Source organism: Hyaena hyaena, unplaced genomic scaffold (genome assembly GCF_003009895.1).
Source record: "Hyaena hyaena isolate Hyena2069 unplaced genomic scaffold, ASM300989v1 scaffold_320, whole genome shotgun sequence".
In the NCBI taxonomy this organism is placed as follows: Eukaryota; Metazoa; Chordata; class Mammalia; order Carnivora; family Hyaenidae; genus Hyaena; species Hyaena hyaena.
The window spans coordinates 1,391,678-1,404,901 of NW_024080952.1; the positions used below are offsets into that span (position 1 = coordinate 1,391,678).

At 42.1% G+C, this 13,224-nt stretch overlaps 1 protein-coding gene across 5 annotated transcripts in view; it reads right to left on the reverse strand.

Moving 5' to 3' along the window:
• EOGT (EGF domain specific O-linked N-acetylglucosamine transferase) overlaps positions 1–13,224 on the reverse strand; it is a 44,289-nt gene that overhangs the window by 2,467 nt on the left and 28,598 nt on the right. For all 5 annotated transcript variants that reach the window (XM_039248864.1, XM_039248862.1, XM_039248863.1 and 2 more), the window contains 7 exons: positions 10,994–11,086; positions 10,576–10,647; positions 10,344–10,430; positions 9,765–9,833; positions 5,145–5,206; positions 2,233–2,352; positions 211–313 (listed from right to left, as the gene is read on the reverse strand). In XM_039248864.1, the coding sequence (XP_039104795.1) occupies positions 211–313; positions 2,233–2,352; positions 5,145–5,206; positions 9,765–9,833; positions 10,344–10,430; positions 10,576–10,647; positions 10,994–11,086 (606 nt within the window). The remainder of the gene's footprint in view (positions 1–210; positions 314–2,232; positions 2,353–5,144; positions 5,207–9,764; positions 9,834–10,343; positions 10,431–10,575; positions 10,648–10,993; positions 11,087–13,224) is intronic.

Genomic DNA, 13,224 nt, shown 5'->3' on the forward strand with positions numbered 1-13,224 from the left:
CTAGGCTCAAATTTCACAAAGTTGTCTTCTCAATATCAAGATAGGGAGTGAATTTCCCCTTTTCCCCAACTTGCAAATGTAAAATACAACTCACTATGTTAGGGAACGGTTTATCTTTGGGTTGAAGTTTAAGGACAGATTTTCATATTAATTAGATACTTTAAACCAATTAAAACGAAAAAAGAGGTGAGTTTTGTCATTAAACTTTACCTTATCCTGAGGAAAGACCTTGTTCTGCCTTCGCCAAGTGATGTAGTGGACCCCTCGGAGCCTGGCCAGGTCTAAGTAACAGCGCTCATCTCCGCAGTTGTACCTAAGGACACAAGGGCCCCCACGCGTGAGACTTGTGTCCAGGGGTTTTGCCAAATCAACAACTGTCTGGGGAATAACGCACCTCCCAACTATATTCCTGCAAAAGGTGTTGTAAACAGTACTCAAGATAGATGGAGATTATTTTTTAAAATATCCTAACTCAACTACCTTACCTTTAAAATAACCAAATAGGGTCAAAGAATGGAGGGAAATGAAGTCTATCGAGAGGGCCAGCTGCCTGTGAACTTGATATTATCTCCTAATACCCAGGCTACACACATGGAGGTGGCCTTAGGGGAGGTAACACATCCAAGGACACACATCTAGGGATGCAGAAATGGAAACCTGCTCTGCTGAGCAACAAGGCCTGAACATTACCAATGACCTCTTTTCTTCCTTCCTTTCCTTCCTTCCTTCTTCCCCTTCCTTTGGGAGAAATGAAGCATGGGGATGGAATCCATACTTATCTGGCTATTTCTCTAATGTATATGTATTTCAAATATTTTTGTGGAACGATGGAAGTTCACAACTTTTGTCTAAACCGTCTTCCATTTAAATAGTGAATGAAGCGGTTTTTAAAGTGAAACCATTAGATCTAGGCCTTGAGACGCAAAGAGAGAAACGGGGGAGCAGTAACCACTGTCGGCGTGCCCAGAACTAAAGACGGGCATGGCGTCCACAGCAGAATCACTAAGGGCCATGCCTCCATCATCACCCACGTGGTTAGAGGGGCACTCCAGGAAAATCACTGTCATTTTGAGGCCTCAGTTCCCATGGGTCTGGAATCAATGAGCAGCAGGCAAAATGGTCAGTGTGAGTTTTGGAGCTGTGCTCTTCATGAGACAAATGGGCTTGAACACTCTCTTTTCTTAACTGTGGTAGAAAACACTTAACATCATAACCATTTTTAAGTGTACAGCTCAGCAGTGTTAAGTGTACTCACACGGTGCCACCATTCTCCAGAAATTCCCCATCTCACAAAACTGAAACATTATTCCATTCAACACAAACTCTTCATTTTTCTCTCCCCTGTGGGCTCCAGGCAACCACCATTCTACTGTGCCTCTGTGAATATCACTACACTGGGTACCTCACATAAGTGAAATTACACAGTATGTGTGCTGTAGTGAGTAGTTTATTTCACTTAACATAATGTCCTCAAGGATCATCCATGTTGTAACATGTGATGGATTCCCTTCTTTTTACAGGCAGAATAAGACTCTATTGGAGATAAACAGATAAACCCACATTTTCACATTTTGTTTATCCATTCATCCACTGATGGACATTTTGTGGCTTCTACATCTTGGCTAATGTGAATAATGGTGCCATGAACACAGGTATGCAGCATACAGGTTCACTTTTACCATAATAATGACACAGGGTGTAGACAAATGATCACAGTCTAACAAGGACAAAGTAACAAGCTTTCAGGAAGGAAGTCACAGACTCCCATCTCCCACATCATGAAGGGAGAAAGGCGTGTTTGATTGCTAAGTGTAATGGCGGCCACAGACTTCACATATTTAGTTTTAGGTCTGTTTTCTCTCTAGATGCCTGCATAATGTGACTTTCCTGCAATAATTAAGTATTCTGCCTTTTGGGGGCATCTGGGTAGCTCAGTCGGTTGACTGTCTGACTTCGGATCAGGTCATGATGTCAAGATTCATGGGTTCGAGTCCTGTGTTGGGCTCTGTGCTGACAGCTTGGAGCTTGGAGCCTGGAGCGTGCTTCGTATTCTGTGTCTCCCTCTCTCTCTGTCCCTCCCCTGCTCACGCTCTGTCTCTCTTGCTCTCAAAAATAAATATTAAAACAAATTTTAAAAAAATATTCCACCTTTTGAAACTCTGAATGACAGTCGCAGCATGCATCAAAAGCATTATTCGAGGCTTCAATGTAAAAGTATCTCCAAATACTTACAGTTCAAATACAGCAGCCCAGTCTGGAAGGAACAGTAAATGGGTAAGACCAGCTCCATGCATTCCAATAAATATGTCCGTGTTATGACTGATCCTCAGCTGATCTAAAAACCCAAGTTCCCTGTGAACATATAGAACAACAAAAGACAGATGGGGAAAAGAGAGAGACTGTTGAGTTAGCTCATGACTCATGGTAACAGTACTTATATAAGTGCTTTTCCCAATTTAAATCACATTCCACTATGGCTTTTTGCCAAGTTCAAGCCTACTCCAATAATTAATAACTTAATTGTTTAATAATTTAACATTGTTTTCTAAGTAAGCTCACCTTTAAAAACAACTGAAATGTATTTATTTTATTTTTAGGTAATCTCTACACAACGTGGGGCTCAAACTCACAACCCTGAGATCAAGAGTCGTAAGCTCTACCCACTCAGCCAGCCAGGAGACCCTAAGTGCATTTAATTTAGAAGGAAATTTTTAGCACTATCTTAAATGAAAAACTAGTAATGCATGACCAAAAAAACCCTGTAAAGACAGATATAATCAAATGAAAGAGTTGCAAATCTAGGTAGATACTATTGCAAGGCAAAGCTCTGAGCCTAAGACCTGCTCTTTCTTTATGAAAAAAGGAAATTAGCAGGCACTACACAGATGTTATGATATACTAGCATCAGACTGAAAACTAGTTCCTTAAGATAACAAAAGGATTTTTTTTTTAGTAAAATAAATTCTCCTTGTGAGACTGTAGTTTATTCAATGCCATCTGGGTATACCTAAAATTATCTCAGATACAAGGGCATTGTCCTGCCTTTGCAACAGACTAATCCACAAATTTTATACACATCAAGATCCTAAAAGTGTCCTCAAGACCTTAAAAGATATGCAAACTCTGAACTGAAAATCAGTGCCGATGAAGTCCACTGAAATGAGGCTGGAGGAAGTATAACACTCTGAACATACGTAATGGAATTAGACCTCTCATTCTCTTACCCAAAGGAAAAAAAAATTACCAAGATTTATTTTGGATTTAAGAAGAGGGTGTGAAATGTGAGCTTCTCCTCTTTAAAGAGCTTCCTCTTGAAGTAAGCAAAAACCCCACGTTCCACACAGAGAAAGAAGGCAAGGGCACCATGCGTGTGCCTCACACGAGGTACACATGCCTCGGTTTCTCAAGGAATGCCAATAGATGCCACAGGAAGGGTGGCTATTTGCCCAGGTAGAAATAACCCTGAAGTCACCAGGTGCAGAAAACGTCTGAGGATAAGGGGACAAAGCTCCATCTATTACGTTAGTAACACTTCCCCCAGATTGACAATGTCTGGATTTATTGTCGTTCCTCCTTCATCCAGGAAACCCTATGTATCCTTAAAAGCCAGTCAATGACAGAGCCTTCCCAGTTCTTTCATCCTGATGTCGGGCCCTCTTCTTCCTTCCTGGCACAATGATGGTAGTCACCATTGCATAGTGTAATTTGTAAAACAGTAATAGTTTTGCCAACTTCAGAAGACCAAAGGAAGAGAGAGATGAGATAAAGCAAGTGAAGCAGAGAAGTCTCAACAAATCGTAACTGTTCTTGAGATCGCTATTTACTCATATTTACTGGTCTACGGTCATGAAGACAGGAATGGTGCCTTTCTCCATATCTGGATTCCTATTTGAAAGCCTGTGACCAGCTCATGGCAGATACACGACAAAGATTTATTGTATCAATGAATGCAAGCATGATGAATAAGGAACACAACTCCCATGCTCACTGATATGTTTGTTTGTTTGTTTGTTTGTTTTTAAAGTAGGCTCCACACCCAACACGCAGCTTGAGCTCAACAACCCTGAAGTCAAGAGTCACATGCTCTACCGACTGAGCCGGCCAGATGCCCCTCTTACTGTTAGGTTCTAACATATTATAGACACCCATGTGCTGGTATATGTATACATTTTCTTTTTTAACATAGAAACTGTTTATAGTGTTTAATTTGGAAAACAAGGTAGGGACTGTGAATGGGGCAAGGAGAGAAGAGTTTTCACCTGTCCTTTTGAGCTTTTTTCTATACCACTTGACTTTGTCAACCCAGGAACATCTATTTTACAGCATTGTTTTTTATATCAACAAGGGTTACCTAGGCAGTAAATGTGAGGCATATTCTGTCTTTCTAAGCCGTTTACTTCTGTTGGAATTTTAAAAGAAGTATAAATACTTTTTAATATTTCTAGAAACCTTGTATTATTCTATGACACTCAAATTATTCCCATATAACTAATTTTGGGTCAAGAGTTAAAATGTGGCAACTAGCGGGACAAATTAGGCCAGGAAGTTTTTCTTTAAAATTCAGAATTAGGTGCCAACTTTTAAAAATTCAGAAATTTCAGGGGCACCTGGATGGCTCAGTAGGTTAAGCATCCAACTTTGGCCCAGGTCATGATCTCACAGTTAGTGGGTTCAAAAGCACCGTGACGGGCTCTGTGCTGACAGCTTAGAGCCTGGAGCCTGCTTTGGATTCTGTGTCTCCCTCTCTCTCTGCCCCTCCCCATGCATGCTCTGTCTCTCTCCCTCTCTCAAAAATAAACATTTAAAATAATAATAATAATAATAATTACAAATTCAGATATTTCAAATGAAAATTTGGATTCCTCACTTCTCTTGAAAAATGAGATGGGGTTGAAACACTGGACCCCAGAGAGCTGAAGAACAATGGCCTCTGTGCCCTGCTGCAACCGCCACCCCCCCTCCCCCCACCAGCGGCCCTCACCCGCCCTGGGGCCATTCCCTGCTCACTGCACTCACTGAGCTTCTACCTATCTCTCCCTGGTCTATCAGCGTCCACAGCTACCATTCAAAAAATCCTCTTGATCCCCATTAACTCGTCCAAGCAAAAGATGACAGCATCTGCCCAAGGGTGAGGGGTCACTTACTTATACTTGTAATCGACAATCCGAACCTCAAGTGTAGACACTGTTTTCAGTGCATTCACCAGCTAGAGAAAAAAGAGAAACATTTAGAATTTCTTTCTTTTCTGTTTTATTTTTCCTTTGGGTCCTAAAATTTCTTATTTTCATACAAAATATTTTTCAGGTATTATGAGTCATTCAGGTCTAGTGTTTTGCCCCTTAACTGAGTTCAAACGCAGATTTCACTCCATGGTCATGTTACTCTAGGGTCCAAAAATCCCACTGTGCTGGGCTGTCATTAGGGCTGAAAGGAGCCAATTCATGACAGCAAAGCAGGACCGAGGCCACTAGGTGTTAGCTGCTATGGTTACTACTTGCTAGCTACTCCTTCAATTTCTCAATATCTATTTGCTGGGCACCTACCTTGTTCCAGGCTTTATGTGAAGCATTTTCTCCCTATCTCACTTTGGACAAACCACTTGTGTTTTGGACCTTATCTTCTGAAAACACTAAATTCTTAGCAGACATGTTTTCTACATTTCTACACAGAAAAAACAATTATTCTCTTAGCAAACAGAAAGCAACAAAGTATGATTAATCTATTATCAGAAACACAGCCATGGTTCTCTGCATCCCTCACAATTAAGCCATCTAACCCAACACTGTGGGTTACTGCAATTCAGGAAGTTTTGCTCTTATATCCTGTTGCCTGTGTGCACGGTAGACAGTGATGGTAACCAAACTATCCCTTCAACTGTGCTGGCATTGGTTGGTACTTTGTTGAATGTAACTTAATCTTCATCCAAGTGTCACACCAAGTAAATATTATTATGATGCCTATTTTTATTAAAGATTTTTTCTAATGTTTATTTATTTGAGAGAGAGAGAGTATGCAGATGAGCACGAGTGGGAGAGAGGGAGAGAGAGAGGGAAAGAGACAATGCCAAGCAGGTTTCACTTGGCATGGACCCTGATGCAGGGCTCGATCTCACAAACTGTGAGATTATGATGTGAACTAAAATCAAGAGCTGGATGCTTAACCAACTGGGTCACCCAGGCGCCTCAAAGATTTTATTTTTAATTAATCTCTACATCCAGTGTGGGGCTCAAACTTACAACCCTGAGATTAAAAGAGTTGCGTGCTCTATAGACCAAGCCAGCCAGGTGCCCCCATATGCCTATTTTTAAATGATACAACACAGGATTAGAGATGTTAAGGACCTTTCCCAGAGTCTCTCACCTAGCAAATGGCACAGCTGAAACTAATTCTAGGGCATCTGATCCCAGAACCTGTGTCCTTAGCCAGCACCCTGTACTCTCCCTTTTATTAAAAGCAACAGGCAGGGATTTACATCCAATCACCTCCCCTATTACATGTGCGTAAGCGCGTGCACACACACAAAATGGAAGTTCTCTCTCCGGACAGCCCCTTAACTCCCATAAATATGCAGCTATGTCAAGGAGCTGAACGAGTGAGGATAGATTAGAATCCCGTTTTTCAGGAGGGAATTAATCCCGTGGAATGAGCCCGGGTCCTATAATAAGATGGGCCCACATAAAACGAATCTCCTGTTTTAGAGAGCCTCTGGCAAACAGGTTCTTGTTGACAATTTCTAGTCACACCGTGAAGGTGGCCAGAGCTCTCTGACATGATCATTCCAACCTTGAGCGTGGGCAGGAAGGCAGGAACCACAATCCAATGAGAGCATGGGGGGGTTTATGATCTATTCATGAATCAAGGTAGAGTTCAGTGTGCTTTCTTCTCAGCTTGGTAGCTGCCTTTTCAAGTGATGCCAATCACTGAGACAAAAACAGCAAGTGGGTGCTCTTTGGCATAGCGTTCAGTTCTGAACTGCCGGGTCTCACTTCTGGGCAACATGGTGCGGACAATCTATGTGACCGCCTGTGAACACATCGACGGCTAAACCGCAGGATCCAATGGTACCGCCCCTTTCCACTGGCATCGCCCCTTTCCACTGGGCTTCTTCCCAGCAGCTGGATAGATGCTGTTCCTTAGCCAGCCTTCCCCACGGACTGGGAGCCAAGGCGTGTCAGCCTCCTCTCACATCTATTTGTGTTAGAGCAGTGGCGCTCTCTAGTAAGAAGCAGGCTCAGGCTCTGATGACCTTGGCTCACCCCTGCCTCCATCATTCTGCTCACTAGCTGCATGAGCTTCAGCATGTTTCTTTTTCTCTAAACCTCAGTGTTCTTTTCTAAAACAGAGGATAATAATAAAACATGTACCTCACAGGTTTGCTGGAAGCATTGGGAACATACAGCAATATTCTTGGCACATAATTAGCACTCAATATATGTTACCTCAACAACATAGACTACTGGTCTGCCTGTCCGTGAGGCTTCCATCCATCTAGCCCAACATGGCATCACCTGATACATTTTTATTTCCGGGTCTTTAAAACACACGCACACTGCTCTTTTCTTGCACCCATAACTTACAATCAATGTCTCATTACACCGCATGCTCACGCCCTCCATATCCATATGGATCTCAAGACACTAACTGAATAACGTTGATCAGCCAGTTAGGCATCCAAACTAATTTGTGTAAAACACTTTACCCGTCCACACCTGCCCCCAGCCCCCTCCTGCCAAGCTTTTCTCATCTCAATTCCACTGACCTGCTCAAGCTAAAATCCTGGGAGTTGACGGTTGATCCTCAATGCCTGGCCTGACGGAACAGGTACCTACATATTCCTACAGGAAGTATCCCAGACCCGATCTCCAAGACAAATCTTAAATCCATTTACTCTGTCTTCTCCTTCTCTGTCTCCTTCTCCTTCTCCTACTCTGTCATCACCTTCATCCAAACTTGTCCCGGGGCCACACTGACAGCTCTGAATGATGCCCCCTGTTCCTACTCTTGCAGCCAGAGTGCTTTACAAATAAATGAATAAGCCAGTTCATGTCTCTGCCTGTGTATCTGTCTTCTATTAGCTGCTACAACAAATTACCACAGACTCCACAGCTCCCAGCAACACAACTGACCCACTCACTGGTGTGCGGGACAGCAGTCCAGCAGTGAGACCAACAGATGCCTGCAGGGCTGTGCTCCTTCTGGGGGCTCTAGGGGAGAATCTGTTTCCAGCTTCTAGAAGTTGTTGCATTCCTTGACTCGGGGCCTCTTCCTCCATCTTCAAGGCCAGGGATGTGGCATCTCGCTGGCCCTGCTTCTGTCCTCATGACTCCCTTCTGGATCTGGTCTCCCTCTTCCACTTTTGAGGAAGTGCTGAACTGAAATCTGCTCAGTGAGAAGAACCCAGCTAAGCAGAGAGCCTTCAGGCAGAGTCAATGGTTCTCTGGTGGGGACCACTTAAAGCCCATTTGTGATTCATCGGGCCCTGCTGGATAAACCAAGCTAACCTCTCCATTTTCGGGCCAGCTGATGAGCAACCTTAATTTCACCTACAAGCTCAGCATCCCTCTGCCATGTAACATAATCTCATCATGGGTTCTAGGGATTCGGATGGGGACATCTTTTGGAGAGGGCCCATTATTCTGACTACAACACCCTGCCAAAAACCTCACAGTGTCTTCTCCCACACTGGAATAGAACCCACCCATCTCCTCAGGTAGGCCCATGGGGCCAAGAGAATATGAGACCTCCCTATCCCCCGCCCAACTCCTCTGACCTCTTCTGGGGTCACCCCTACCTTTCCTGCTGTGCTACAGCCTCACTAGTGATCTCTCCATTTCTGAAGCCCCTAAAGCCCTGGACAGCACAGGCCATCTGCTTCTGCCTGGGAGGCTCTCTCCATGGCTGGCTTCTTATTGACCAGGTCTCTGCCCACAGCACGTCTTCGGAAGTCTCACCTGATTGCTCCCCCTTCCTCCGGCATCTCTGGCCCCTTTACCACATCACCTTGCTTTACTTCTTTTGTGGCACGTACCACTACCTGAAATCACCTTACTTATGGACCTGTTTATTTCTTGTCTGTCTGACCTGGAGAGTGTAAGCTTGATGAGGGCAGGGACCTCACTTGTCTTGTCCTCTACTGTAGCCCCAGGGCCTAGAATACAGCCCAACACATATCAGGTGTCCAACACATTTTTGTGGAATCAATCATACTATTGTGAGAACATCTTCTAGCCAGGTTGTTGTAGGTAACCGCCCTGCATAGTGATCTTATCTCAGTTAAGTACAATTTAAGAGTAGATGCTGTCAAAATGAAGTGCAAAACCTAAGAGGTGAGTAATTTCCAGGACACACGGACATGAAAAGAATGGAGACTACTGGAACTTAGTCCACCTCTGGATGTCACAGTATTGCCACACTCCATTAATCATCTCTCAAAAGATACTGTTGCATTTTTGCCACTAGTTTGTCCAGAGGCTGAATGTCTGGCATCTAGGGCAGTAAAGGCAAGACTCAGAGAGAGCTTCTGTTTCCACTCTGAGTTGCGGCAGGTGAATGCTTACAGTAAGGCAAAGCTGGTTTGGGCAAAGGGTGGTGTGCTGACTCCCAGTAGGAGTCCAACAAATGAACTGGGCATAGCCATCAAACTTTCCTAAAAGCTAGTAATTTCAAATCAAAGCATTTAATGCAATGTGAAGAAAATTAAGCACATTAGTTACAGGAAGTTAAATTCAATATGATGGTATTAAAAATGCATACCAAAAACTAACCTCATTTTGGTTTAGTATTTTCCGGTACTCTGTGCTCCGTGCAAGAATGGTGACTCGGATTTTTCCGTCCTGCAATCAAGAGGAAAAGGCAAAATAATGCTGTATATGCCTGCACAGATGAATGAATACTAGAACCCAAAATGTGATTCTCAAAGAGATGAAACTTAATCAAGATACATTTAGGGAACTGGTACATAGCCCGATTCCTTCTGACTTCCCTCAGGAAATAAAGCTGTATCCATTTTAGCCACAGAAGACAAAACTTGTTCATTACACTTCTGTTTGATTGGCTAGGTGGAATTTTTGGCAGGGGGTTGTGGGTTAGGTGGGGTTTGGGGGAAGAGCAAGGATATGTGGGGAATGACAGGAGAAAGGGAATGGAGAAAAAAGCACATTCTTCCACTGTCCCTCAGTTTATCTGTCACAGGCTGGTGACATTTGATTTTGGATCATTTCAGGCAAGAAACTGTTAACCCATAAAACACTGTCTTCCACTGATTTCTTTTTCTGCAAAGGTGGCATTGATTTGTATTTCAGGTGGGGTCAGGTCCAAGTCATAACCTATAATGTGCTCCTTACCTTGGGGCCCTCCTGGGTGATGTTCAGTCTGTGCAGCACGTGCTGGGAAAATGCCCTGAATAAACCCGTGTTTTGACAGCCAGATATCTGACACGAAAACATAATTCATGTTACAATGAGTAATTTCGCATTCTTATTTAAGATGTTCTCAAGTTACAAATAAACGTCTATCTTAAAATCTATGCAGAATAAGTGTATAAATATGAATGTTAACACCCGGCGGCATGCTTACCAAAGGGGTGTTATAGAACAGCCCATATCGCATGCGGGGGAGGAGGGAAAAAATAGCTTCTTTAAAACACACCTAGGGATGAAGATATTGTACAAGGTAAGAGAGCACAATTTGCACACCACACCAAAATAGTATTTATGATTACAGAAAATAAGTTTTAATTAATCTCTTTTTGCACTGAAAGATTTTGAACAGCAAACTATTTCTCAAGTGAAAGTCGTAATTTTGAAAAAACTAAAGGGAACATTTTTTAATGCTACATAGTTAAAAGCAATTATTCTAGTTTATAAAAAGAAGAAACTATGAAGTCAAAAATCAATGGTAATAGCTAATAGAAACTCATATTAAATATTTATCTGATGAGTGAGTCATCTGTAATGACTCTTATTTAGAGACATTTCAGGAAAGTTTCCAGTACCCTTTTGGAATCGTAAGTTTTCAAATGTATAACGTCATAATCAGTAAATGCTCTCCACGTGTCAGAGAATAGGTCACCATATCCATAGGAGCTCTGAAAGTGGAAATAAAATACGTTAGGGCCATGAAAGGATGCAATATGGCTTTTTAAAAATGCAACGAAATACTCGAATAAGCTTGTCACTCGAATAAGCTTGTCAGTGTTAAGAACTAATGATGCTAAACCAGCTCATTAAATCCATATAAGAAAAATGGATTTTCAACTTGGGCCTGAGCAAATACCTAATTTGATGGAATGACATCAGAAATAATCACCACAAGGGGTGCCTGGGTGGCTCAGTCTGTTAAGCGTCTGAGACTTCGGCTCAGGTCATGATCTCCCAGTTTGTGAGTCTGGGCCCTGCATTGGGCTCTGTGCCGACATCTCAGAGCCTGGAGCATGCTTTGGATTGTGTCTGTCTTTCTCTCTCTCTCTGTCCCTCCCCGGCTTGTGCTCTGTCTCTCTCACTCTCAAAAATAAAATAAACATTAAAAATTAAAAAAAAAAAAAAAAAAGAAGTAATCACCACAATGATAATCTTAGTTTGCTGAAAACATTTTTTTTATTTGAAAAAAAAAGTTATAATGTTAATTTTTGAGAGACAGAGACAGAGCATGAACAGGGGAGGGGCAGAGAGAGAGGGAGACACAGAATCGGAAGCAGGCTCCAGGCTCTGAGCTGTCAGCACAGAGCTCTACACGGAGCTCAAACTCACAGACCACGAGATCATGACCTGTGGTGAAGTTAGCTGTTCAACCAACTGAGCCACCCAGGCACCCCAGCATTTTGTTTTCCTACCCTATCTGTCTTATACTCACATCTCTGAATGTTAGTTGATGTGGGGTTTTTTTTCCCAGTGAATCTTCTACCCAAATCATAGACCTACAACAGCCTTTGTACACACTAGGATAGCTCAGTAAACAAAAACAATCAGAGTAAATGGAATACACTTTTGAAAAGAAACTTCAAAGCAAGAAAATGCCTTGGAAGTCCTAACATGAAAATATGATGAACATTTTTCTGTATAATGATCTCCTCATTGACCAGAGAGTAACACGTTGTAATTCTCCATTAACATTAAGAGTAATAATAATTGGGACGCCTGGGTGGTGTAGTCGGTAAGCGTCCGACTTTCGCTTAGGGCATGATCTCGCGGTTCGTGGGTTCGAGCCCCGCGTCGGGCTCTGTGCTGACTGCCAGCTCAGAGCCTGGAGCCTGTTTCAGAGTCTGTGACTCCCTCTCTCTGACCCTCCCCTGCTCACACTGTCTCTCTCTCTCTCTCTCCTAGAAATAAATAAAACATTTAAAAAAAATTAAAAAAAAAAGAGTAATAACAATTATAATAGCCTCTTGTATATTTCCTACATCTCAGGCATGGTTTTAAGCACTTACAATTATTTACACCTCACAAACGTAATGATCTATGGGATATCATTATCCCCATTTTACAGATGAGGAACCTGAGCTACAAATTTAACCAATTTGCATAAATGGCAGGGCTGGTGTGTTTGCAGGGCTGAGATTAAATCCAGTTGGTTTGGTTCCAGATTCCAAGCTTTTAACCTCTGCACACAATTGCCTCTCAGAGGGAAATGGTTCTTTCTGGTACATTTACCAAATGCATTTCATTTTTGCAAAGTAGAAATTAATTACGTGCTCCATCAGCTAAAGGAAGGAGATCAATTTCTTTAAAAATGGTATAACTTAGATTGAAAAATTCAGCCAAAAGAAATAAGAACCATGTATTGTAGGATTACATGCAAAGTCTACAACTGGTTACACATTATGCTTATGTCTTTCTATCATTAAAGCAATTCTTTCTTCAGATTTTGAAATTTTTATGTTGCACATATGAGAGCTATTTCAAAGTTATTGAGAAATGTTAGATGTAGTGGTAAAAAAAATTTTCCCCTTCGATGTTTCTCCAATGCCATTCTAATAAAGGCCCCTCTCAACACCATCAAAAATAAAATGTCCCTATTCTGGCTCAATAATAAATAAAGGGCAATTAAAAGAGTGATTCGAGAAAGTTTCTTGACATAAAATACTTCATATAAAATAAGATACCTTTGAAAGGAAAATTTAATAATAAAATATAGCAGTCCTGACTGATCCCTTTTCAGGGAAATCATGTATTATTCAGTAACAACCACCTCTAAAAGGTTCTTTTCCACATCCCTCAACTTCAAATT